We start from the raw sequence: 27,999 nt of genomic DNA, 5'->3' as shown, positions 1-27,999 counted from the left end.
GAGACACGGAACCCATTTTCTATCTATAGCAATGCTTAGGAGATGTGATATGAGCCTTGTGTTAGCTCCAGCCTGCAGTTGACCGTACTGTATCGTGTATAAGGCAGTGGTGAAGTGTTATTGACTAAAGTGTTAATTACACAGCAAGGATAAAAACACACGATGAATAAGAGAGTTCAGATGATTCTTTGAAAGTCGTTGTGTGTAAAAGTCGGGGTGTGGAAGTGTACTTGTCAGGACTAGAGAGAAAGCTAGAGAAAGCCTGACTGCAGGAGTAGCCTATGACATGACAGTATTAAAGCCTGCAGTGTTTATGATCCTCCTGAGATGTGATGAAGTTAAACGACCCCCCCCACCCCCCACCCCAACCCTCCCATCCTTCTGCAGTAGCACTGTTTTTTTTTTTTTGCTCCATAGACACAGGCACGTGCTTTCTGCCGTCGTAGTTCCTCCACCGTTTGTACACGCAGCTTCACTGAATGAGCTTGTCTTGTTTTGGTGGCTGTTTTCCCGTCTGAGTAACAGCGTCTTCACTCGTCTCTGAACATAACAAGTGTTTCATGTGTTCCGCAGTCTGTCAGAAGAATTCAGTGGTTTGCAGGACAAAGCTGCTGTTTTTCTATATCGTCTCCCTGCATTCTTCAAATCTGTCCTGCTATTTGCACAGAGGCTGCAAAACACAGCCTTCCTCTCTCTCTCTCTCTCTCTCTCTCTCTCTCACTCTCTCTCATGCTCTCACTCTCTCTTATGCTCTCTCTCTCTCTCTCTCTCTCATGCTCTCACTCTCTCTTATGCTCTCTCTCTCTCTCTCTCTCTCTCTCTCTCTCTCTCTCTCTCTCTCTCTGACTCGATCCTACTGCAAAGGAGAAAGAATGGGTAGGCATACACCGCAGGACTTATCCAGCTGAAAGCTCCCCACTCACCCCCACCCCTTCTTTTTTCTCCGTACTGTGCTATCCGTCCCTCCTCACCCCTCACTCTCTCACTCTTCCCATCCCACTCAAGAATTTTTCACTAAGTCATAGACACACACCGAGGACCAAGCCAAAGGAAAACAAGATAGAACGACTAACAAAAAAGAAGGCAGATGGATGAACGTGAGCATGGAAAAGTGGACATGGAAGTACGGAGGACTGGAGGATCGTTCCCTCACAGAAGCACAAGATGTGGTGATGGGGTTCATGCTAGCGTTGTCATCACTCTTCTGATTGGTAAGCCTGCTGGTTTGCTTTATATTGTCATCATGTCCTCTTCTCTCTCTCTCTCTCTCTCTCTCTCTCTCTCTCTCTTTCCCTCTATCTAACTCTCCTTCTGTCTCTCCCTCTCCGAGTGCTATGTCCTTTATCTTACCCTTCTCTTCTGTGCTAGAGCTGTTGCCAGAACCGTATGATTTCTGCACTGCTTGCAAAAACCGGACACTCTCTCGGGTGTGTGTGTGTGTTGGTGTGGGGGGTGGCGTGGGAGGTGGGGGTGTTAATGTACTTGTTGCTGTGCAAGGTTGATTTGGTTACAGAGTTCAGCTCCTTGTCTACATGTGCAGGTTGTGAAGGTTAGCACAGACTGCTTTTACATTTTACACATGAGAGATAAATGAAGTTCCGATAACAAAAAAATCATCAATAGAATTATTAGATTGTAATATTTTTTAATCAGAATCCTTCTGTACATGTGTTTTATTTTTTATTTAGTTTACACACGTAATATTGTGTTTCTATAGGACTGTGTCTGTGATTCTCAAGAAGTTTTGACTGGACTGGGGGGTGGCTAATGAGTTAAAGAGGGGTGTGTGGGGTGGCTAATGAGTTAAAGAGGGGTGTGTGGGGTGGCTAATGAGTTAAAGAGGGGTGTGTGGGGTGGCTAATGAGTTAAAGAGGGGTGTGGGGTGGCTAATGAGTTAAAGAGGGGTGTGTGGGGTGGCTAATGAGTTAAAGAGGGGTGTGTGGGGTGGCTAATGAGTTAAAGGGGGTGTGTGGGGGTGTGTGGGGTGGCTAATGAGTTAAAGAGGGGTGTGTGGGGTGGCTAATGAGTTAAAGAGGGGTGTTTTGGGGTGTGTGGGGTGGCTAATGAGTTAAAGAGGGGGTGTGGGGTGGCTAATGAGTTAAAGAGGGGGTGTGGGGTGGCTAATGAGTTAAAGAGGGGGGTGTGGGCTGGCTAATGAGTTAAAGAGGGGTGTCTGGGTGGAGGTTAATGAGTTAAATTGGGGGTGTGGGGTGGCTAATGAGTTAAAGAGGGGTGTGTGGGGTGGCTAATGAGTTAAAGAGGGAATGTGGGGTGGCTAATGAGTTACAGAGGGGTGTGTGGGCTGGCTAATGAGTTAAAGAGGGGTGTCTGGGTGGAGGTTAATGAGTTAAAGAGGGGGTGGGTGGTTAATGAGTTAAAGAGGGGGTGTGTGTGGTGTGGTTAATGAGTTAAAGAGGGGGGGTGTGGGGTGGTTAATGAGTTAAAGAGGGGGTGGGGTGTGGGGTGGTTAATGAGTTAAAGAGGGGGTGGGGTGGGGGGTGGTTAATGAGTTAAAGAGGGGGTGGGGTGGGGGGTGGCTACAAATGGTCTTTGTACTGCAATAAAGTCAGTTGGTTCACAGTGACTGGGGAACAACATTAAACCTCATAAATACAAAATTTATGAATAAATTGATTTATAAATAATGTATTAGAATTGTCTGAAATCCTCACAGGGCCGTTTCTGATAATTAAAGATTGTAAACAAACAACAAATAAACACATAATGTTGTACCAGTTAATGGTATATTATACTGTACACGTTATACTGTACACGTTATACTGTACACGTTATACTGTACACGTTATACTGTACGTTATACTGTACACATTATACTGTACGTTATACTGTACACGTTATACTGTACACGTTATACTGTACACGTTATACTGTACACATTATACTGTACACGTTATACTGTACACGTTATACTGTACACGTTATACTGTACATATTATACTGTGCACATTATACTGTGCACATTATACTGTACATGTTATACTGTACACATTATACTGTACATGTTATACTGTACATGTTATACTGTACACGTTATACTGTACACGTTATACTGTACATTTTATACTGTACACGTTATACTGTACACGTTATACTGTACACGTTATACTGTACGTTATACTGTACATATTATACTGTACACATTATACTGTACATGTTATACTGTACATATTATACTGTACACATTATACTGTACATTTTATACTGTACACGTTATACTGTACACGTTATACTGTACACGTTATACTGTACACATTATACTGTACACGTTATACTGTACATTTTATACTGTACATTTTATACTGTACACGTTATACTGTACACGTTATACTGTACACGTTATACTGTACAAATTATACTGTACACGTTATACTGTACATGTTATACTGTACATATACTGTACACTTTATACTGTACACGTTATACTGTACATGTTATACTGTACACATTATACTGTACATGTTATACTGTACATATACTGTACACTTTATACTGTACACGTTATACTGTACATGTTATACTGTACACATTATACTGTACACATTATACTGGTGAATGTATAAATCTTGTAAAAAGTAGAGATTTATCCATGAGTCTTTTACCAGTCTGTTTTATCTTTTCATTAAGTGTATTAAACTGTTTGTGATTAGATAGTGACTAGATTGTGATTTGATTGTGATCAGATTGTGATTAGATAGAGATTAGATTGTGATTAGATAGAGATTAGATAGTGACTAGATTGTGATCAGATTGTGATCAGATTGTGATTAGATTGATTGTTATGACATTGATTACTCCAGACAGTCCACGTATCCTGACGTAGCTACAGAAGTTTGCTCTATGTTTCTGATGGTGAAGACCGTGGTGCTCTCTTCAGGTTTCTCTAAACCCTTCAGTCACACGCCATGTAAAGCTTCCTGGGTAAAAATAAAGACTTTATTCTTTATTCTTTTTTTACCCAGGATTTATTTAAGAGTTCCTCCTGTATCTTTATAGATGAAATGAAAACATCACTGTACTTTGTTGCTATACTTAAGTATTATTTTGGTGAATTTCGACTTTCAGATTGATTATTTGTTCTCTTACTTAATTACACTAAAAAACTTTTTATTCCTTATAATAACATATTTTTTATCTCACAGGTTTCTTCTTGACTTATTCAGCCAGTGTAGCCTATGTGCATTATGTCAGTCAGACTCAGTGTAGACCAGACAGTTCAGTTCAGTGAAGTTCATCACTGTACACAAAATCTATCAAAATTATCAGAAATTATGGCATTTCATTATATCTAATATTAGTGCAAATATATTCTCAGTGTCACATGATGAAGCTGTGTGTTAGAGCAGAGAGCGTGAAGTGACAGGATAGTCGCAGGCCACTAAGGGGTTAGGCATTATATGGTTAAGGTTAGGGTTAGGGTTAGGGATTATATGGTTAAGGTTAGGGTTAGGCATTATATGGTTAGGGTTAGGGTTAGGCATTATAGGGTTAGGGTTAGGCATTATATGGTTAGGGTTAGGCATTATAGGGTTAGGGTTAGGCATTATAGGGTTAGGCATTATAGGGTTAGGCATTATATGGTTAGGGTTAGGGTTAGGCATTATAGGGTTAGGGTTAGGCATTATAGGGTTAGGGTTAGGGTTAGGCATTATAGGGTTAGGGTTAGGCATTATAGGGTTAGGGTTAGGGTTAGGCATTTTCACATGGTGAATCTTGTGTGTGTGTGTGTGTGTGTGTGTGTGTGTGTGTGTGTGTTTATGTCTTTCAGTGCTTGTGATTTATTTGCCCATTTAATCAGAATGCATCTTTGCTGATTACATGTTCAATTCAGTTCAGTTTATTTGCACACAGATCGGCCAGAACGTTAAAACCATCTGCTAAATATGCTGTAGGTCTGCCGTAACTCTGAGCCATCAAGGCCTGGACTCTGAAGGTGTGATGTGGTACATGACCCTGTTTTTTCATGTTTAATGCCATCATGTACCCTGCACTGGACAATAGAGCAACACATAGACTTTGCTTTAAGGTTGAGTGGATCTGTTTTCACTGTGGGTGTCGCAGAGGAACATGGCGCTAATCTAAAGCCTTTTCACATCATGCCTGCTATGCCAAAGACTGCTCATGTCATGTCTGCTGGGTCAGTGCCTGTTCACAACATGGCCGCCATTCCTGAGCCTTCCCACAAAATGGCTGCTGCACCAGAGCCCTCAGCCAAGATGTCTGCCTCAGGTAATGTAAATTTTTCCAGTATCCCCAGCCTTTAAGAGGGTTATCCCAGAGTCTTCAGCCACCATGGATGCTATATCAGTGCTTCCAGTCATCAGGAGTGGTGCGTGAAGACGTCAAGGTTTCCCATAGGCGCAAGTGGAGGCAAGAGACTGGTATCCAGTCTGGAGGATGCCCTTCTTATGTCGGTACGTGCTGCCAGTGTCGCAAGCCAAAGGGTCTCAGAGGTGATCATGATGCGACCAAGGAGGTCGTTCATGAGATTCATGCCTATCATGATGTGACCATGGAGGATGTTCCTTAGTTTCTTGTCTGCCATACTGTGACCATGGAGGTTGTTGTTTCTACCTTGGCCACCTGCTCCACAATCTACAATCCACCACGACTTTCTGCTCTGAAGCCTATAAGCCTTTATTATCGCCACATATTCATTACAGCACAGTGGAATTTTTTGGGATCCATGTGCATGAAAGTGGGTTCAATGTTGTGTCTGATCAGTGTGTAGCACTCTTGATTAACAGACATTGCTGACAAAGCAGCTTTACAGAAATCTGGTTGTGGGTTTAGATCCAAAATCAGCAAACCAGAGAAAACTGTCACTGAGATGCCCTTAGGAAAGAAAGAATAGGTGACCCTGAACAGAGGGATTACAAATCATCACAATGTGTAGAAGAGTAAAAACAGCACTATGGACATTAAAAGGTCCAGATTCAAATGTAATGTGAAATGTTTATATTCGTCCTGAGAAAATCATTTTGATGTGGATGTGGATAAGCATCTTTCTGAAGAGGAGATTATCCACTGAAATAATTTTGGGCATAAAGTGTTTTAGGGAAGTGCAAATCCAGACTGCAGCTGAAGGTGACTCATGCAAAGAAAGCTAAAAGCAGCAGGATACTTCAGGCCAGAAGAAGAGAAGATTCAACATGGTGGAAGAGTTTGTAATAATGGACAATAAATTCTGGACATAAATGTACACACCTGCTAATGAGCAAGTCATAGGTGAAAGTGGTGAGGAAACTGAGTAGATACCTTGAGAAAAGTAAGACACCTTGAGAGGAACCAGATATCTGATAACTAATTTCCACTTTATAACTATGTACTATATAGTTTATATTCAAACAATAAGTAACTCACATATAAGCATTACAGTTATTTTGTGGTATTAGTTCATTATGTTTCTAACATGAAGTCTGTTTTGTTGAAGCTATCAGTAAAGTTCAGTGGAGAACTGAATGCAAAGCTGCTCATATCAGTTGTAGTCCAATGCCTCCATAGTCTTTAAGTTTCTACAGTAATGTCACTGATCTTTAGGATGTAGATATGTGGAGCTTCCTTAGCAGCAGTGAGTGGCTTCCAATTAATCTATCATTTCTCTTTCAAAGGAACCTGATTGACCTCATCGTTGCTACTGTAGCAGACGGTTGGATTTAGCTTGCTGATTGTTTGTATGCTGTGGCTCTGAATTGTTACCGAATAACTAGGCCTGTTCTGATACAGCGTGCTATCTTACAGGACACGAGAGCTGCACCTTCCTGAGTGGGATTGATGCCGTTCCTTGTCTTTAAAACTGCTTGAATCCAATATCCAGTAGATAACTGTCAAGAGCTTGGAGGGTTTCTGGCCAGCCCATGTTACATGTTCTATGTGGGTTTCCAGATCATACTATAGCGCCTGACATCATCTAACACTAGTTTTGTAAACCTGCGCAATTTTGCGTAAAATCCCTGGACCTCACACCTACCAGCACCCCTACAGCTCCATTGTTCTCCTCCTTTTGTTGTGCAAACGGCCCCATCACCTGTGAGGCCTGGCTCATTTGCATTTGTTCACTCAGAGTAGCTCAGATCCAAGCCAGGCCAAACCTCTGTCTGTGACGGAAACCTTCATGGCCTATCTATACAAAATAGTCTGTTTAATTTATATAAAAAAATTGTGTGCTAAGGTTTGTCATTGCCATAGTACATATCATATTTATACAACCCTTGTGCAGACCTGGGGTCTACTTGACTCATCTGGAAAGTTTAATGTGTCATAACTTGGGTTTCCTTCCACATATTTGCCTGACATTTACCAGGATTGTTCCAAATTATGAACTTTGCAAGTAAAATTAATCTTGTCCTCCCGGGTCAATTTGACCCGGCCACATTTAGTGGGGCAATAGGTCACACTTTTGCCCTTTCAGTGCAATGAACATACATACAGACACATAAATGCCCACATAAAATGTCCACTAACACACGCACCCAAAACACACACACACACACCACACACACACACATACACACACACAAATTGGGCATTGCACCTCATTAGGCCTCCAGAAAAAAAAAGCTACACATTTGTAAATATTTCACACTTTTGAAATGCCTTTGCCAAGCAGAGGGCAAAATATGATCTGCCGAAACACACACACACACACACACACACACACACACACACACACACACACACACACACAGATGTTGTGTTTTCATATTCAAATCATATTTGTTTTCTCTCTTTTATTCATGAATTTAGTTGCTTCAGTCAGCTTTGACCTGGGGATGTTTGACATACACACACCGTCACAGACAGAGGTTTGGCCTGCCTTGGATCTGAGCTACTCTGAGTGAACAAATGCAAATGAGCCAGGCCTCACAGGTGATGGGGCCGTTTGCACAACAAAAGCAGGGCTGAAGAACTGTGAAAATCTCAACAGGGGGGAATTGCACCTTGGGACCTGCACCAGAAAATAAAAAATCCAGTATTTCTAGTGCTAATCACCTAATTTACACACCTCTACAATATTACTCTTAGTGACTTCTGCTTGCCCTGCTCTTGGAATACACCTAACCAGTTCTTTCAGGTTTTTCAGCAGTGCTTCACCAAACCTGTTAGACATGTGATGTGGTGCATGTGGAGTGTTATCTTTGGCTTTGCGATAATGCTGCCATGTCATCAGCTTTCAGCTCTTCTGGTTCTCAGAATAGAAGCCAAGTATTGTTATTCTGTTTATGATGAGCAGGATCACAGCAATACTCCATAACAAGAAATGTGGCTAATGTGTCTTCAGACCTTCACAGTGAGACACAGTAGATGATCAGCTATGTGCTCCCTGATACATTCAGTCCATACTGTCTGTGCATTAACTCTATTTCAGCAGACACATTACTGTAAGCAATACCACAACATCACTTCCTGCTCCATTTCAGGAGCCTGTGGGATTTCTTGTACATTAAACCAAAGGATGTAAAAAGCAGGAATGAGTTTGTGTAATGTAATAAGAGTGATCATGATCATAGGAGGTGCACTATAACAGTGGAGAGAGTAAATGGAGGAGACAGAAAGTGCAGACAAGGCACTCTCACTGCAGACTATGTCAAGGTACACTGACAGCATGACCTTCAGATGTATGGCACAGGGAACGGTACAAGCATCATGGAGGAAGCAGCACTTACTAACTGACTTATTAACTGCTCTTACAAAGTTTTTAATGCTCAACTCCATCAGACATACTAACAAAAAGAATAAAAACACACATCTACCATTGCTATGTCCCACATACATACACAGTACCATATGTTAAAGATATATTTGTGTGATTTAGAGTCGTAATGACTACAAACATTACTACAAGCAATTTTAATGATTTACAGTTTTCTGTCACGTCTATTTGTATAACAGTGACTTAAGTAGCTTAATTATAAGAATATAAAAGTACCAGATAATAAACTAAATAAAGTAAAACTCTTCTACTTAATCCAACAGCCAATAATGACAGGTAACCAGGTGCCTTTTTTTTTACAATTCTACACAGTTCTACAATGTGTATTAATCCAAGGTGACTGCAGGTCACAGCAATCGTTCTGTGGTAGAATGTCTCATAAGTTATAAGGATGTTGTTTATTACAAGTGTTTCTCATCAGTCCTTTAACAGCTGAGCATGTTTACCAGTGCAGGATTGACTTCATGCCAAAGAATGCACACACACACACACACACACACACACACACACACGCACACACACACACACACACACACACACACACACACATGGCTGTATATAAAAATAGCCAGTGAGTGCAGTCATCTCAGTGCTTCAACTAAACCACATTTTGAAAACACCAGAGTGAGAGTCAGTAAATAACTAACCCCCCTTCTTCTGTTTTGTCAGAAAGTCAGGCTGTCGTCATGGATAAAAGTTCAACCCCAAATGCATCGTTGCCTTTGACAGCATGGCACAAATAAAAAAGGAAGACAATCAGACACATAAGGGACAGGTGTACTGAGGCACACACGTGACACAAAACGTAAACACAAGGCACATGGCAAAAGTCCGGCTAGTGTGATCAGCCTTGCATTTGTGAACATTTTACACTTGTATTGTCTATTTTGCCCACCAGATGTCATCTGATCACATCACACACACACACACACACACACACACACACACACACACACACACACACACACAGAGAGAGAGAGAGAAGAGAAGAGAAGAGAAGAGAAGAGAAGAGAAGAGAAGAAAATATATATAACAAATGTGAAATATTTTTTGGAGGCCCAATGAAATCCAATGCCCGATGATTTTGTGTGTGTGTGTGTGTGTGTGTGTGTGTGTGCGTGTGTGTGTGAGTGTGTATGAAGCTAGATGGTAGAGAAGATTTTGCCCCCAGCTGGACAAATGCATATAATAAGTGTGAAATATTTACAAATGAGTAGCTTTTGTTTGTTCTGGAGGCCTAATGAAATGCGATGCCCAATGCTTGTGTGTGTTTGTGTGTGTGTGTGTGTGTGTGTGTGTGTGTGTGTGTGTGTTAATTGTGCATAAAATGGGATGATAGTTAAAGCAGCCCATATACTTTGTTACTGCTAAATACAAAGAGCTCTATTTTAGGGAGCTACAAATCATTCTATTTAATGATAGGAATAATTAGCATAATTCATTAAGAAATATATACTAATGTTTTTGTAATGTAAAGAGTTTATTAGCCTATTAGCGTAGTAGCCTAGAAAGCATGCATTTAAATGAGGATAATATTTAATATTAAGTGTTTATACTCACTACTAAAAATACTGGCTTTAATTAATTTATTAAGGTGCCAATAAAAAAAAAACCCTTAATATTTTTTTTTCTCTTTTTGACTTGATGTATATAATTTGTATTAGTCATTACTTTAATTTCAATTATTTAAAATAAACATTATATATAATTTCCAAACCTTCTCTGTCTCATCACATCTTCAGAAATTTTTCCTTATAGTATTTTTAAAGATGAATGTTTCTGTCTTTATCACTAAATACACTAAATTTGGTACAACTACACAGAGGTGGCTATAAAATCCTGTTTTTTTCTACATTCTGCAATTTACTTTCACTCGTCCTGTCGGCATTTAACACAGTGAGCATCGGCCATTGGTCACGAAACCTGACCAGAATTATTCATCTTTATCTAACCACATGCAAATTAACACAAGTGGTGCTGGAGTGCTTTAATATTCTCTCCCTCTCTCTCTGTCTCTCTCTCTCTCTCTCTCTCTCTCTCTCTCTCTCTCTCTGTCCCTCTCTCTCTGTCTCTCTGTCTCTCTCTCTATCTCTCTCTCTCTGTCTCTCACCCCCCCCCCCCCCCCCTCTCAGGGGTGTGGTGTGCACAGGCACTGGAGGTATCAGTGGGGAAGGTTAACTCTGTAGAGGTGATGAATGGCAGCTCCGTACTCTTACCTTGTACCTACAGTAGCTGTATCGGCATCCAAAACCTGTACTTCAACTGGAAGTATAATGACAATGGGACGATGAATAAGGTGAGACCTTCATCATTCTTCTTTACGGTCTTATCTAAAGGTTTGATAGAAAGAAGAAAGGCAGAGTAATGGAAGCCACATAATGCTATGAACACCAGGGTGGTTTTCTTCAGAACTGATGGTGAGCTTCTGTTATCTTCATCACATTGAACCTGAGAGCTAACAGGGCTGACCTCTAAAGGATCACCAAGTAACACCAGCTCTTTTGCATCACATGATCACATGATCACAATTCTCCAAACAGATTAGATTAATCAGGCTTTAGTGATGGTCTGCAACTTACTAAAGCTACTACCATGGTTTCATATAACACGTTGTCACACAATGTGCTTGTTACCTGCTTGCTGTAAACATAGCATGAAACTAATAATTAGAATGGAATGTTAATTGTATTTAAATCCCTCAGTTCCTTGGAAACATAGAGGATGAGTGTAGTTTATAGATCATGTGGTGTTGTGACTGTGCTGTTGTTACCTGGCAACGAAACAAGAACTTGGGGCATCTCCACTAGTGCCTCAGGAAACCACCCTGGTCCAGGAACATTCAGACATTTTGTGTGAGGTTTATATAACAGAGTTTATTCACTTTAAGTAATAGGACCTGTATAGTGTCCTGTATATTCTCCATATCTGGTGCTACCATCTTCACACATCACTGAAGTTTCTGATCCCTTCAGCTTTGTGAGGGAGTGATACCAGGAGAGGGCTTGGAGCCTCATGTGATGATGTACCACGAGCGGTTGATGTTTGTGGGCTCCAGTAAGGAGAGTAACATCTCTGTCCTGCTGTGGAACGTCACCTTCGAGGACGAGGGCCAGTACACCTGCTTCGCCCGCAACCCCAAAGAGAAGAACCGAAACCACAGTGCTATATTTAACCTCATCGTAGTCGACCAGCGTAAGATTATATGATTATAATTAATTTTATTAGCTTCAGTATCATCATCCTCACACTTAATCTCTTTATTACTCAGTGTTTCTTTTTTTTAATCTCAAGATCTTTTACAGAACAATAGTTTACTATATTTAACAGAAGTGTTTGAATGACAAACGCACTTCATGATTATTTTTATATTTAGGATATCTGTCCAAATAAATCCTCTTTTCTACAGTGTAGTTTTTATGTGCTAAGTTTTATAAAATATTTATAATAATTCAGTGTGTAATTCATTTCTCTTTTGGTATATTTTGCCAACAGTTAAGGAAGTGGACAACACACTGACGGTCATCATTGTGTCTGTGGTCGGAGGGCTGATCGGGCTGATCATTATAGTCATGGTAATAAAAGCAGTGGTCCTCCATTTCCTCAACAAGGCCCAGGAAAAAAAGTGAGTCACACATCATCACATCATCACATGACACCCACATCTTCTTCTCCATACTGCTGTTACGGACACACACAGTTGTACAGAATGTCTCTGTGCATGAACTTTAGTTTCCTTCAGTAGATCTGAGTCCAAACCTGGTTCCTGTCTTGTAGAAAACCTTCTATGGAGAGAGCAGGTTATTATAGGAGCAACAGCAGGAACCATATTAATTTCCCTGGTGTTGTTCTGGGATTGTCACTGATCAGGTGTCCACATAGGATTATAGAAACTGTGTGTATGGTCGTCTTTACACTGACAGAGATCTCCATCACCATCATCAACACAGGAACTAAAGGATATCTTGCAGAAGAATCGTGTTTGTTCCCTCTGGAGTGTGTGTTGGAAACACTGGACATGGATTAATATAGAAATTAAAACTGTACTCAAAGTAAAAGGATAAAGTATTAGAGAGAATAATCACAGGGACGGACTGGCATTAAACTACAGAAGTCATGTTCAGGTTACTAAAACTTTCCTCTCTCTCTTCTTATAATGGACAGAATATTATTTTTAATGTGCTTTGTAGTTCTGTCATAAAGAACAGTGTCGGTGTAAGGGACGGGGCGTTCTAAAGCTGAATCAAAACACGTTTAGAAAGGTTCTAAGTGTGATGCTAATGCGTTCTCCTGGGCTGAAATGTGGAGAGAGAAGAAATGAACAGCTGGAGCTCTTCTGTACAACACTGAAGTACTGCTTTACTCTCGTGTTGTTTATTCTCCCACCATGTAATGTACGACCTCACAAACACTTTCCTTCTTTCTTTCTTTCTTTCTTTCTTTCTTTCTTTCTTTCTTTCTTTCTTTCTTTCTTTCTTTCTTTCTTTCTTATTTGCAGTAAAGAGTGCCTTGTGAGCTCTTCAGGAAATGACAACACAGAAAACGGCCTTTCAGGTTCCAAAGCAGACAACAAAGCTTCACCAAAGGCATAAACTGAGTGCTTTACTCACAGAGAGTTGGATATTACAGCTATAAATATGGACTGTTTTATCCTTCTGCAAAATAATATGTTAATATTAAGATATATTCTAGAATTCTGCTCTATATATTTTAGAAATCTTTAGTCTGACTTTTGGGCTGGATCACACACCTTTCAGCATCTCTCACTTTACACCTGCTTTAATTTTACTGTGGAAATGTCTTAGGCACAAACAATAAGGTGTAAATAAATCAGTCTATAAATTGCAGTAAACTGTAATAACCTAAATTCAATATCCACTGTTTAATGGAGTCATTAGACTCGTGTCCATGCTGTTCTTCAGGAGACTTTACTTCTTCTGTTTCAGTGGAGGCTTCTACAGCCTGCATCATCTTATAATCGTCTTTCTTCTGACTGACTAGATTTTGGTAAAAAAAATGTAATATTTGAAAATAAGTGTTGACTTAAAGTCACAAACTAAAGCACTAATACACCATTTGTTAAAACCTGAGACTTTTCTACAGTACTGTATACACACATGCACAAAGTGCTTTAGTAACAAGGTGGTGACCACATTACTGTTATTTACTCACGAATCACACGAGTGTCACGTGACTCTGTTCACTGAATCGTCTTTAGATCAAAGACACGTAGATCATTTCCATTTCACTTCCTGATTCAGGAGGAAGGTGAGCAGGAAGTGAGCGCTCGGCACCCCGTGGGCCGAGTGTTGAGTGCTTAGTGCTCAGTATTTATCCACTCATTTCTTCAGGGCTATCATTCAATTTATCACCTGGATTTATAAACTGGGATGAATTCAACTAGTTTAACATGAACAGGATTTATGATGAATATTAACCACAAATACAAGCTACGATGCGGCCCAGATGTTACACCTCTTTATCTGTGACATGTTTAAAGGCGAATCCAGCCCAAAAGCAGAAATCTTTTATTTGCAAACACAAATAATGTCCTGGAGATCCAGTACGCTCGTTAGATGTCCAACACACCTGGTTTCACCTGCAAGGTATCTGAGTTATTAACTAAGGGATGAGCTCGGTGTGTTGGACAAGAGAAACTTTACAGTAAGTACTGTGTCCTTCAGGGCGGCTTTATTATACTAATATCCATATATAGGGAAAAAAACACATGTGCCTGCTAATGCTTTGAATTTTTCTTGCTTTTTGAGACTCTTTAATGAAAACCTTTGCTTTTAGGGATTCTGCTATGAAAACACACCAAGGGGGGAAACAGAAACTCCTTATAAATAAGTTCCTTAGTAAGACAATCCCTCCCTTTTAAGGAAAAACGTTCCTCCCTGCAGAACATGAATGATCCTTTCTGATGCTGCTTTTAACGAGTTAACTAATGCATTTTTTTTTAATGAACAAAACAGAAAGCATGTGAATGATTTACGTCTGCGCTCTTACCGGCTTACGCTTCACTCAGATGACGGAAAACGTGTTAAATGATATGCTGCAGGAGGCAGGAGAGAGAGAGAGAGAGAGAGAGAGAGAGAGAGAGAGAGAGAGAGAGAGAGAGAGAGAGAGAGAAGGACCACTGAGTGATAAGCACAAAATATACAGTGCCAAGAATATATAAACTATAATCATTAGGTTCACTATGTTACTGTATATATTACTGTATATTACTGTACGTTATAGAAATGTATATTACATTCTATCAGACATGCTGAATGTCAGATTCGACTAAACCGAGACTGAAGCCCAAAGCCTTCTGTGATGTAAGTCCATAAATCCTCTCTCTCTCTCTCCTGCTCTCGATTCCTCTCCTGGTTTACAGGTGTGTAATGAGTGAATATCTCTACGTCTTCCATTAGAGTTGTCTCAGTATTCAGGGGCTCTGGCATCTCAGTTCTTTGGGATTTTTTAACAGAGCAGTTTTACATTAAATTTGACTTTCTTTTTAGTCCAAACTGAAACAGGAAGTAGAAAGGTTTCAGTCTGGAACACAGAAGGAACATAATTCACTTTAAAGGGTTAATGTGTGGCAGCAATAAGAGCAGCGTGGAACCCTGGGGTTCTGTGTGCTGTATTGTTCATCCTGTAAGAGCGATACTGCGCCTGTCATTGTGCTGATGTACAGCTTTGTACTGACGCCGTTAGCGTTAACTGTCCGTGTTACTGATGATTTCAGGAATTCAGTAGATGCTCTGATTTCAAAAGGCAATACTTTCAGTCATTTTCTTGTTTGTTTCATTGAGAATGCAGTTCAGTTTCTTTGTTGTATCTCTCACGTGTGTTTGGTATCACGTGTGTTTGGTATCACGTGTGTTTGGTATCACGTGTGTTTGTTATCACGTATGTTTGGTATCACGTGTGTTTGGTACATATCAGCCCCACATTCACAAAAGCAAACAGCGAGAGAAGGCCAAATGTTTGCTGTGGAAGTGTGTTGTTGTTTCCAGTGGCGATACCAAGAGCAGGCTTTGAGTTTAAAGCACGTCTTCGCAGGACGTGATAAATATGATGAAAATGGAATGGACTTAATTTCATACGATCGATTCGTACACGAACTCCGAATGAAAGAGCAGAAGTCAAATCTGACATAATTACAGTGCGGAGCAGAGAGTGACATCATCCAGCAGGACAACCGTGTGACTTCAGACAGAACGCAGGCTGACATCCAAATCAGCTTCAAATTTAATTCAAACTCAAATGAAGTCAATATGAAAGAAATCTACCAATGATTTTAAAGTGAAACCGAATTTACTTTTGCTTGCTGTTCTGAATGTGCTGTCGCTCACAGTGCACATTTATTGGCTAAGACTTTTTCCTCTAGACATTCTGGCTGTCATTCTGTTTATTGCTTAAGCATGCCTAAGCAATCTAGACTTAATATAAAATCCTGAACTATATGAATGTACTTTAGCTTGCAGTGCACTTTCATTGCTTTTCCTGTAGTCTTTGTTCTTTTAGTTCAAACTTAAGCATGCATAAGCAATATAGACTTAATATAACACCGTGCTAAATTAAAACAAAGCTCTTAAGGCTGGTTTGGTGACTTTAGGCTTAGCATAACGCCATCTTACATGATAAACTCCACGGTCCTCCAGTACAATAATGTTAAAAGAAGCGAGTGCCTGCATGAGCATTCTGGTTAAAATGCCTCGTCTTTTAAACAGGAACACTTTACTGTTCTCTACCTTCTATTCTTAAACCATGTCACTGTTATCAGAGGATCTTCAAAAACAAAAGAAAACAAAAAAGAAAAACTACCAAAAAAAAAAAAAACTACCAAAAAACAAAACTAAACAGAAATCCCACCCCTTCATGGCCACTTGGTATCTTATACACTGAAAACAGTTTGTGGAACTCGGCACTGAGTCACAATCAACATACTGACTGCCTCAAAATATTAAGCTATGTGTAAAACAAACAAACAAACAAACAAACAAACAAACAAACAAACGATATCTATCTCTATATAAAGCACAGGATTTCAATGTGTGAACTTCTCCAGCAAACAAGACACTCCAGCCGTAACTCGATAATGAGGTTATGAAATGACCAACTGGATTTCAGATCCTGTTCTTCTCTCACTGCCAAATCACAAGTCTGAGAGTTCTGTTTACTCGACACATTCCACTCCAGAGCTCTCTCTCTTTTTATACTCACCTTTTGAGATTCGTGATAGATCTAAACTATTATACACTGTAGTGACACATGCAGAGAAGACCACTGAATCCAGCGTTTATAATCAGTGAATTTCAGCATTGAAACCGAAACTTGTTGTTTCTCTGATTGCAAAAATCCTCTGAAGAAAGTTCCACTTTTTTTCTGATTAGATCTTCTGAGTGTGTCTGTGTGGCCAACACGGGAGAAAAGGCTTGTTTTTATTGCCTTGAAAATGCTCATAAACCTCATCAACATGAATCTAGAAAGCCATCGTGCAATCCGCTCGTCTCTGTAACTACGTCTCTCTGTCATTCTCCTTTACTATGCACTTCAGTAGCAGATTAAAATTATAAAAAGAATATGAGAAATAAAGGTTTTCATAAAAAATCATGTTTCTGTGTTTTGTCTTTCATAAAGTCTGTATGTGATTGTAGTCTTGATAAATTTAAGGAAGAAAATATCAAACTCGGGGGGCACGGTCTCTTAGTAGTTAGCACATTCGCCTCACACCACCAGGGTCGTGGGTTCGATTCCCACCTCCACCTTGTGTGTGTGGAGTTTGCATGTTCTCCCCGTGCCTCGGGGGTTTCCTCCGGGTACTCCGATTTCCTCCCCGGTCCAAAGACATGCATGGTAGGTTGATTGGCATCTCTGGAAAATTGTCCGTAGTGTGTGTGTGTGTGTGTGAGTGAATGAGAGTGTGTGTGTGTGCCCTGTGATGGGTTGGCACTCCGTCCAGGGTGTATCCTGCCTCGATGCCCCATGACGCCTGAGATAGGCACAGGCTCCCCGTGACCCGAGAAGTTCGGATAAGCGGTAGAAGATGAATGAATGAATATAAAACTCGCTTCCTCCCTTAAATACCATAATTTATTGAACATTTTACATAATATTTACATGATATTTTTTATCAGACACTACAATTAAAATTCACAGAAGTATTCACTCATATCGCACCACATGAGAGCTTGAGCCAGAACAACATGAACTAATTCACAACACCATTAAAGTTTGATCTCCGTTTGGCAGGAAGAAGATTTTGTTAACTTTATAAAAGCACATATTTATACAATACAACTTAAATTAAATTTAGTAACTTCTGGCTTATCTGACATGTTAAATAATGACATCCAAATAGTCCGAAGTATCTGATCCCAACACGTCACTTCTCATTGCTGAGAAAAGTGCAAACGAAGAAACTCAGTACATGTAAAGAGTGAAACACAATAACACAAACTAGGACTAATTATAAGAAGTGATCCTCATGTATTTGGTGAAGTAAACAGTATAAAGCTAACATTATTCTCTCTTATCATTTATTGAGGCAACAATTGCATCTTCAATTAAAATCATCCCTGAGAAGGTGAATAATAAACTGCACCAGTATGGAAGTGAACATTCAGTTCTTATTCTGCACCTGATTCATCATTTGTGGGTTTAGTAACGGCTCAATACGTCCTCAGAGTTCATGTAGATTAAACAGAGTATTGCACTGGTGTAATGTTTGTGTTTGTTCTAACACACTCGTGTCCTCCTGATGGCTCTGGCTCATGATCTCTGAAGAGAAAGAAGGAGAAGAGATTAGACCCATTTTATTCTTATATTTATTCTTTATTATAAAAGATATAAATTAGATTAGAAGCCATGTATGTAAGCATCTTACATGAGCCCATGAATTTTTTATTAAATATAGACAGACACAAGATTACCTGCATGACAGTGTTGACCCAGTTCAGCATCTGATCCACATTAGAGTAAACACCAGGTAGATTTGGTCTTGCACATCCTACACCCCAACTCACCACACCCACCAACATCCAGTGATCCTGAAGATACACCAGAGGACCTCCGCTGTCACCCTGAGAGAGGGGGGGGGAGGAGAGAGAGAGACAGAGAGAGACAGAGAGAGTCTTTAAATGCTGTGAACAAAGCCTCGATTCTAGCACTTAGAAAATATATCAGATTATTTTATATTTCATTTCACCACCAATAATAATAATAGTAATAATAATCATCATCATCATCGTCATCATCATCATCATCATCATCATCATAATAAATATTTCCCCTAGCAGGGACATGCAGGGTCCAAGCCCCTCTGTATGTGCCCCAGTGGTCATTTCTCACAATAAACAGTAACGAGACTTCAGATGATTACGTTACGTATAATTCGAGTATAAAATTTGAATTTGAATCTCTATGCTGATTGGCTGATGGCAGCAATGTCTTAAATAATCATGCTTTTTTTACTCAGAGCTCTTGAAAAGTTTTTCTGTGTAATTCCTCATTACTGATCCATCTTACTGAAGCTATAAACTATCCTAAAACATAAATGTCTTCCATATCTTAATGAAATTCACAAAAATCTATATGATTTCAATGCACTTTTACAATGACAGTAAATATACTTTAAATACTTAACACGTCTGAATTGGCCAAGGAACCAGAAAAGAGAAGCATTTTGCCAGTAAGACATTGAACTGAAAGTAAAATGCTGCACAATAGCGCCTTCACCAGGCACAAGGAAGTACTATCATTTAACCCAATCTCGTATCTATATTTATATAGAAGTATAAAATAAAATCACGAAATTATGTCTGTTGCAGCTTGGTTTACAAACCCTAATAATAATAATAATAATAATAATAATAATAATAATAATAATAATAATGTGAATTTTTACTGTCCACACGTATGTATTCATGCACGTTGACTACAGACTGCATGTTTAATGTACATGACGACTGGTGTGTTTGTGTCATTCACGGTGTTTTGCCCTAAATTACTTTGCAACTTAAAATCAGCTCAGTTCTCAAAGTGCTCATTAGAGGCCTCTAGTGGTCAGAAATGGTAAATCTTTCACATATGACAGCGCTGCCTGTTAAACTGGCCCAATAAAAGACTTAATAAATAAATAAATAAATAAACAAACAAACAAACAAACAAACAAACAGGATGATGTATGACATGTCAGGAAGAAATGAATTCCTGGAAGCATATTATATTTTATCATAGTGTTAGGGACCTTTTAAAAATGTGCTTTGTTTTCAATGTTGTATAATACTAATTTATTTTATTTTTATTTCAAAATGTAATATGACGCAGCATTGTTTTATTTTTCAGATATGGGTTTGTTTTATAGAGTCAATTAATGGGTTAAAATGTGAATATTTTTGTTGGCCAATGACTGTTGAGTTAAAGGTAAAAGGTCATGTAATGACGAGTTACAGGTGGAAGAAAGGGGGAGGAGCAACGCACATGGCGAGAGGAGACACGTGTGTGTGTGTGTGTGTGTGTGTGTGTGTGTGTGTGTGTGTGTGTGTGTGTGTGTGTGTGTGTGTGTGTGTGTGTGTGTGTTGTTATAAACTGTGTAATACTGTTCACATTGGGTTCTGGTCATGTCTTTGTGTAATGCTTTATCTGTTTTGAGGTGTTTCATGTTACTAAAGAGTGAAATTTAATCTCGTGTGATGTAATAAACCTAATTTAGTATAAATACCAGGATGTAACACCATTTGATACGTGTCCTATAATCTAATCAGGTTTCTGGTTTCAAATATTTCATCATCTACTGTTGTTTAATGGTTTCATACATTTTGTCTAAGTGATGATTTACATCACAACTAAAATAACAAATCTAGAATAAGAAAATAAATATTGGTTGTTCATTTCCTTTACATTAAGTATTCTTGTTTCACTTATTGGGACGGTTAATATAACACTGAGAGATTGGGATTTTAGACGTAAATAGAAAACTACCGGCTAATTCACTATTCACCTGCCGGGAATCCAGGTTTCTTAGTTAAGGGTAAATAAAATTAAATAAGGAAATTATTTTATAACCTTATGGGATAAAAATAGGGTTACATTAGTCTAAATAGAATCTTTAATTATACATGTGGACAGAGACATGAGAGAAGGAGCACCGTCGACTGAGTGTCCACTACTTATGTTATGGAGATGATTTCAGATGGATGCAATCACAGTTAATGCATTTATAAAAGAGACAAAAAAATCCTGAACGTGAAGTGATGACGAAAGGAAAGGGGTCGAGATCAGACGATCAACAAACACAAAGACTGGACAACTCAACAGTGTGAAAACAAAACAATGCAATGAACCGAGACCCATGAGACAACCAGTGACAACACATGGGCAGAGACGAGATAAAACAAGACACACAAGTGTACACACACGTACGAGGTTAATGAATTCATTCTCACTGTACACTTGTTTACACTAGTTATACTTATTGATGGTGTCAGTAAGTGCTGTGTACCTGGCATGCGTCCACTTTACCCTGCAGATACCCTGCACAGATCATCCTCTGAGTGAGACTACCACCATAAACTGCAGGACTGGCGCACTGAGCACGGCTGATCAGAGGAACAATGGCTTCCTGAAGGTTAGACGATAACTGACCTGCACACAAGAGATAAGGAGAGAAAGAAACTGAGATTGATGCTGATGTCATGAGGATTAAGGGGTTTAGAACCAGATCAATTCAGGGGTAAAAAAATATTTACAAATACTTATAAAGAAAAACAATGAAAAGACAAAACTTTGTAAAAGTTAGTAGTTATTATTAATAATTATTACATTACCATTTTCCTGCAGATTACCCCAGCCAGTTACCACCAGCGAGGTTCCTGCTGTGAGCCCCAGATTATAAGGGGGGAGACATACAGGCTTCACTGAGACTAGTGGGAACAACCATCAGAGACTGATATTAGGTTTAGTGTTCTGATATTAAATATTATACATTACAATAATACAACAATATTTTAACACTCATCATACAAAATGTGATTTTCTTTAAGATTTATTTCATTATTAATGGAATCATCGGCGCTGCCGTGCAGACTGGTGTGATACGGCTGAAATCCTGTCTGCATTGTAAGCGTGCACATCTTCAGTGTGTTTCACTTTATATCACATTCAGACATTAAATATTAACAGTCAGGATTTCCATCTTGTTTTTATCAGAGATACTGTACACAGCATCCAGGACATTTTCACCCGGTTATATTTGAGAAGAGTAGTTAGTGTTCGTGCTCTAATCCTGTGTTCTTATCTAACTGGGAGATTTTATAAAATAAATAGATAGGGAGGTCTTTATTTCCCTATGATTACTGTTCAAATTAATCATCATTATGATGAAGAGAAGATATCAGCAGGGATTAACAGCAGGAAGTGCTGGACACCTTCACACCTGAACCATCAAGGTTCTAATACAGATTGTGTGTTAATTATAAGAAACAGAACACGGCACAGGTGACTTCTTGAATACGGCTCGACATGAAGCATGCTGAGAAAATCTGCTATCGAAATAAAAAATATATTAGAGCGAGTGAATGAAAATAAACCTGGGGTTCAGGCTACATCTGGGACAACTGTCTGAGTCTACAACCTTCTACAACCGTCTACAGCAGCACAGATCTGATTTCAAGGCGAGAAGCTTTTATTGTCATGACGACCATATACTGTATTTTTGGTTCAACACGCAACGTACCTCCAGGACCATGGAGCTACATAGAACAAAGACGGAGCTAAGGACTGAAAGTAGATTAGTCCTTGACACAGTGTGTATCTGTACAACCTGGTGATTTATAGTCAGTGTCATTTGTGGTGTGTGTGTGAGAAGGTGAATGAATTCAATCCTACCTCCTATAGTGAGAGGCTGTGTGAGTCTCATCATTGCCAAGTCATAATCACTGGTTTCTGAGTTGTAGTCTCCATTTACAATGATCTGATCCACAGCAGAGCCTCCTAGTGATGTCATGTACGTACTGCCTGCCACCACCCTCCACCTTGTCACCTCCGCCCTGCTGCTTGAGCAAAATCACAGGAAAAACATCATCAATAAACATTAAATCTTAAAAGCCTAATCATAAAATCCTCTGTATCCAAATTTGTTTTATTCCAAAGAGCTACCAGCTACCTGCCTAATGATCTGCAACGCTAACAATACTTAGAATGCACATTTATTTCATCACAAGCCTGCAGATCAGTGTGTACGAGAGGACAAAGCTGGAAAATCACCCTGTGAAGCAGTGGGCTGCTGTGATGATCCACTTTGGAGACACCAGCGAGCCTCCACAGGCGTGCTGACCGTTCTGCTGCAGGCTCACCTGCCACGGCCAGTGGTCAATAAGTGCATTTTGTCCTCCAACAATCCTGCTCTCAGATCCCTTTGGCCCACAGTCTACAAGCAAAAACACAATCACACCCTTAGATAAAACCTACTGACACAGCTAGATGTTCATGTTCCTCTTTCAGTGCCTGTAGAGATCAGACACAGATTATCAGACTTCTGACCCGAACCTGCATGTGAAGAATAAAGCAGCAGCAGAATGTGGATGTGTTAACAGATGTAGAAATACTAACTCTACATTGTCAGTGTGCTGCAGGTGTGTGTGTGTGTGTGTGTGTGTGTGTGTGTGTGTGTGTGTGTGTGTGTGTGTGTGTGTGTGTTTCACAACTGGTATGTCTGGGTATCTTTATACATCTGTCTAGTATCGTCTATTTGATCTTCAGACTGATTCCTTACCTGAGCAGGATACGGAAACTACTGAACCTGAGCTGCACGTTGCTCTAGAGGAGAAAAGTAAGAAGTCATTAATGCTCAGTCCTGAGGAAGGACCACTGGTAAAAACACTAAACACAGAAGGAAGGCGATAATCTGAGACCTTCCTGAATGAACTGTACTAATGTAAGGCAGATTTATCTCTAGTTAAGATTTACAGTGTTTATAGGCACCGTGAGTGTGAAGAGAAATAATGATTTATTACTGACTGAACTGATACACTGGAGGAAACCGGCATGGTGCCGTTTGGTCTCAGAGCACAAAACACCTTCTTCAGTTCCGACGGCAGATCGGACAGCGATACTGTTGTGTATGAAGGTTTTCTAGACAGACAATCAGAGACACATCACTTTTAGCTTCTAAATAAATGTGTTATTGACACACTGGGATGAAATCAGTGGACTTATTTCATATCATACTGTCATTTATGGCATGAAAGTAATGATGTAATGATTCACAACACAGATCCTAAAGCAGGACAGATCACGAACACAACCAGAAACTGCAGAGAATCAGTTATATCTTATAATGATCATAAAAAGCTCATATGTGGTCAGTGTACAGTCATACTCACAGTGTGTATCCCAACTGCTGACACACAGTTTCAGTGTATTTCGCCGTCCAGCCGTCCGCACACACACTCTGCCACTTGTATTCAGTGGGATTATAAATCTGAAGCACAGAGAGATTCGTGGCCAGACGAACTGCAGACACAGTAAAAGACACGTGAGCTCTACAATCCCACACAGATGCCAAGCTCCAAGTCAGTGCTGCTGTACTCCTGCATCCTTACACACTTCTGTGGCTCTGATGGTACGGCTAAATGTTTGGGGCAATAAATACAACAAGAACTGAACTTCTGCAAACTAGTTATGCATCACTTAATGATAATCATATCTATGGAAATAAAGTTGAGGGATCTGTGTTACAGAAGTGAGACAACAAAAATAAACCACAGACATTTTATAGATATGTAACTTATAAAAGAAAAAAAAGGTTTTCAGCACTAGACTGGACTATAGATAAGAAACAGAAGGAAACATGAACCATGTATTATTTACAGCTGCCTTAATTCTGTCTAAAATATTTTCATTGACCGATCCACAGACGTGTTGGTCACAGCCCAAAAACCCGCAACACCAGACACCAGACTGCACTTAACACTTTAGACCACCAGAGGCTGCTAACACACAGTGTGCTGGAGCTCTGAGTGCCGAACTGTTTCACTACAACACTAATACAGAGATAACTGGTTCCTGAAGGGTTACTTTAATTCAGCTAAAGTGTTTTGACCTCTGTGACACTAATGTGACGTCTGTGACACTAATGTGACCTCTGTGACACTAATGTGACCTCTGTGACACTAATGTGACCTCTGTGACACTAATGTGACGTCTGTGACACTAATGTGACGTCTGTGACACTAATGTGACCTCTGTGACACTAATGTGACGTCTGTGACACTAATGTGACCTCTGTGACACTAATGTGACCTCTGTGACACTAATGTGACCTCTGTGACACTAATGTGACCTCTGTGACACTAATGTGACCTCTGTGACACTAATGTGACGTCTGTGACACTAATGTGACCTCTGTGACACTAATGTGACCTCTGTGACACTAATGTGACCTCTGTGACACTACTGTGACCTCTGTGACACTAATGTGACCTCTGTGACACTAATGTGACCTCTGTGACACTAATGTGACCTCTGTGACTTGGGGTTCAGTTGTATTATATCCCTCTCTACACCCAGAGGTGTGTAAAGCCCAGTTACAGCCCAGTTACAGCCCAGTTGAAGTGTATTTTCACCATATTGACACCATTAAATAGTTTGACTAATTGTTAAACACAATAAGGTGAGTAGGGTCCAGAAGGAATGGAACCAACAACAAAAGAAGTTGTAAAAGTACACAAGGTTGCCCTCTGGTGGTCTGGGCGATTGCCCGTAGTGACTGTGACATTTCTCCTGCCCTGAGCCATTCATAACACAGAGGTTTTATCTGGAAACAATACAAAATGAATCATTTTCGTATTATATGTTGGATCAGCCTCGGAATCACCTCGGCATGGTCAGGGTTCAAGCCCACAAGCTGCAAGGCCCTTAACTTCTATGGCTGACCCTGTGCTCTGACCCCAGACTCATAATAACCTGGACTTAAAGCATTTCCCTGCATGTCATATTGTGTATGTGACAATTGAATCTTCTCCTCTCCACAGCACAGACTCGGACATCACCTGCTTTAAATTACCAGCTCAATAAACACCAGGATCATCTATTCGTTCTGAGCTCTTTGTGTACCAAGTTCCTTTGTGAACCTTCATTGCTTTCTGCCTCATTACACTTGACCTAAAGTGGTGTTACCTGCTGGTCCTGTTCCTGTTCCTCTGAGTATTTGCTCACTATTGTCTGCTTTGTACATTAATTAACCTGCAAATGGTCTCCACCTGATTCCTGAATGTTAATCTCCGTCTAAGCCCAGAATCTAACCTGAGGAACAGATTTTTAAAGCCCTAACCAAACCCTAACCCTCAAGACCAACAGTAGCAGCAGAAACTCTGTCATCTAACCCAAGTCCAGAGATTAACATACTTTATGTTGCCGCCTCACTGACTTTAAGTGGATCTCTTGGCCCCTGAGGCTCAGTCATCAAGACAAACCTCACCTTGTTACACCAAAATGCCTCTTATGAAGTTACACATGTTGTAGTTCTATATGTGTGAGCTTGACCATCTACAGTACAATCAATGGTGGGTCTTGTTTTTTAATGCAACTCAACGTCTTACCAGGAAATGTTATGTCGCTTTTGAAACGTGAGACACATGAAGACTCGTCCTCTCCTCCTGTACAGTCTGGTTTGCCATCACAGGCTTGTGCCAGGGGAATGAACTTCACTGACTTGGAGCAGAAGAAGTACTTGCTGTTAATGAGTAGGGCAACTAAATCAGTACAAAGTGAAGGAGGAAGAGAGAAAAGTGTCATTTAATACCTTGAATTGGGTAAATATTTAGGGATGAAATATATTTCTGTTAAAAAATATTATTAAATGAACTGTTAAAAACTCACTTAAATACCCAGCCACTGCCAGGATGGCTAAAATAACCACAACACAGATTATAGTGATGATGAGCTTCTTTCTCGATGACCACACACTTCTCTGAGGCTTTGTGGCTTGCATTCTCTGTCTGAACTTGCCACGTTTGGCTACACCTGAGAGAGAGAGAGAGAGAGAGAGAGAGAGAGAGAGAGAGAGAGAGAGAGAGAGAGAGAGAGAGAGAGAGAGAGAGAGAGAGAGAGAGAGAGAGAGAGAGAGAGAGAGAGAGAGAGAGAGAGAGAGAGAGAGAGAGAGAGAGAACAAACTGAGTTGAACAGAGAGGCTCTTCACTAAGGACTGATGTTAGACAAGGCCACACATCCTTTACCTGGCTGTCCTGAGTTTAAAGGTGTTGTGCTGTCTTCAGGAACCAAGTCACCAGCCTGAAAGTGAGAGGAATATCAATAAATGACTTCCTTAAATAATAATAAAAAAAAGTTTTATTTTTAATGCTAAATATAATTAGGCATTAAACACTTAGTGGATTGTCAGTGGATATCATAATACACTGAATGATGGATGGAAGCACGATTCTGTTCACATTCTGCTAAAAGGTTCATCAACCAACTGGAACTGGATCTGAAAATATCAAATGAGTCCTTAACTGGAACTGGAGCACTGAATCATCCTGGAATTGGAACTTAATAAGTTAATAATCTGTGCTTATGACTGCTGGCAGTTCATCCTTCAGGACATCATCATCGCTGTTTTCTCACTTCATGTCACTTTACCTTATTCTGTTATTCTGATAGAACAGGAACTGACGTGACATAAAGCCTTATGTGTCCTCTAAGTCCTTTTATTTAAGTAAAGGCTCTCTTTTTATTGTTCATCTTCAAATATGTACTTAATGCTGTATAACCTGATGAAACTGAGGTATGATCAGCTCCATCATTACATTAAATATTTTAACACTATTGTTATTCTCTGGGTTACCGATCAGCAGGTCGGGATTTAAACCTCCACCAGTCTGTGAGGCCGTAATCGTCTCCGATCGAAGATTACATACATAAAGGCTTCTGTTCTTTTATTATCTTCAAATGTGTAGACACGTCTCACTACATAAAGATCCTTAGGGACATAAAAACCTACAGTTTGTTAGTTAGGGCTCTGAAGCCATGTTCCTGTTGTCTTCAGACAGATTAAATTACTTTCACAATTTAGTATAATTTTATTATTTTAGTTTAATTGTTCAGCTTGGTTTCGATAAGAGGGGAATCTCGACCTGCCCACTGTGTTGTTATTAACTGAAGTCAAAGCAGTGACTCATGGAGTTTGATGTCATTAGAATGTATTTCAACTTTGACTCAAATCAACTTTCAAAACAGGTTTCAAACTGTCACAACACACAGTCTTCATGTACACACTG

The 27,999-nt window shown here is 39.8% G+C and overlaps 2 protein-coding genes across 5 annotated transcripts in view; one reads left to right on the top strand and one right to left on the bottom strand.

Moving 5' to 3' along the window:
• Positions 1 to 854: 854 nt before the first annotated feature.
• On the top strand, positions 855 to 16,739 carry scn4ba (sodium channel, voltage-gated, type IV, beta a). Of its 2 annotated transcripts, none has more exons than XM_027140257.2 (5): positions 855 to 1,211; positions 10,864 to 11,027; positions 11,704 to 11,923; positions 12,224 to 12,353; positions 13,227 to 16,739. In XM_027140257.2, the coding sequence occupies exons 1-5, from the start codon at positions 1,088 to 1,090 to the stop codon at positions 13,318 to 13,320; spliced, it is 732 nt and encodes a 243-aa protein (XP_026996058.1). In that variant the 5' UTR covers positions 855 to 1,087; the 3' UTR covers positions 13,321 to 16,739. The 2 variants fall into 2 exon arrangements, with proteins under 2 accessions (XP_026996058.1, XP_026996059.2); XM_027140258.2 differs by lacking the exon at positions 855 to 1,211 and adding an exon at positions 1,463 to 1,549.
• Positions 16,740 to 17,796: 1,057 nt separating this feature from the next.
• Positions 17,797 to 27,999, bottom strand: part of tmprss4a (transmembrane serine protease 4a) — a 16,501-nt gene continuing 6,298 nt past the window's right edge. For all 3 annotated transcript variants that reach the window (XM_027140249.2, XM_047820957.1, XM_047820958.1), the window contains 12 exons: positions 26,959 to 27,013; positions 26,603 to 26,746; positions 26,323 to 26,475; positions 24,106 to 24,235; positions 23,741 to 23,854; positions 23,496 to 23,539; positions 22,988 to 23,150; positions 22,610 to 22,773; positions 21,550 to 21,645; positions 21,225 to 21,367; positions 18,655 to 18,804; positions 17,797 to 18,502 (listed from right to left, as the gene is read on the bottom strand). In XM_027140249.2, the coding sequence (XP_026996050.1) occupies positions 18,494 to 18,502; positions 18,655 to 18,804; positions 21,225 to 21,367; positions 21,550 to 21,645; positions 22,610 to 22,773; positions 22,988 to 23,150; positions 23,496 to 23,539; positions 23,741 to 23,854; positions 24,106 to 24,235; positions 26,323 to 26,475; positions 26,603 to 26,746; positions 26,959 to 27,013 (1,365 nt within the window). In that variant the 3' untranslated portion in view covers positions 17,797 to 18,493. The remainder of the gene's footprint in view (positions 18,503 to 18,654; positions 18,805 to 21,224; positions 21,368 to 21,549; positions 21,646 to 22,609; positions 22,774 to 22,987; positions 23,151 to 23,495; positions 23,540 to 23,740; positions 23,855 to 24,105; positions 24,236 to 26,322; positions 26,476 to 26,602; positions 26,747 to 26,958; positions 27,014 to 27,999) is intronic.

Source organism: Tachysurus fulvidraco, chromosome 11 (genome assembly GCF_022655615.1).
Source record: "Tachysurus fulvidraco isolate hzauxx_2018 chromosome 11, HZAU_PFXX_2.0, whole genome shotgun sequence".
Taxonomy (NCBI): Eukaryota; Metazoa; Chordata; class Actinopteri; order Siluriformes; family Bagridae; genus Tachysurus; species Tachysurus fulvidraco.
This window is presented reverse-complemented; position numbering and strand designations above follow the sequence as displayed.

What these genes read in the sequence shown, in the direction of transcription:
- scn4ba (XM_027140257.2), top strand. Translation starts at nt 1,088, where the DNA reads ATGGATGAACGTGAGCATGGAAAAGTGGACATGGAAGTACGGAGGACT. An exon ending in TGTCATCACTCTTCTGATTG is followed by an intron (nt 1,212 to 10,863) that starts GTAAGCCTGCTG and finishes CCCCCCTCTCAG; the next exon opens with GGGTGTGGTGTGCACAGGCA. An exon ending in CCTCATCGTAGTCGACCAGC is followed by an intron (nt 11,924 to 12,223) that starts GTAAGATTATAT and finishes TTTTGCCAACAG; the next exon opens with TTAAGGAAGTGGACAACACA.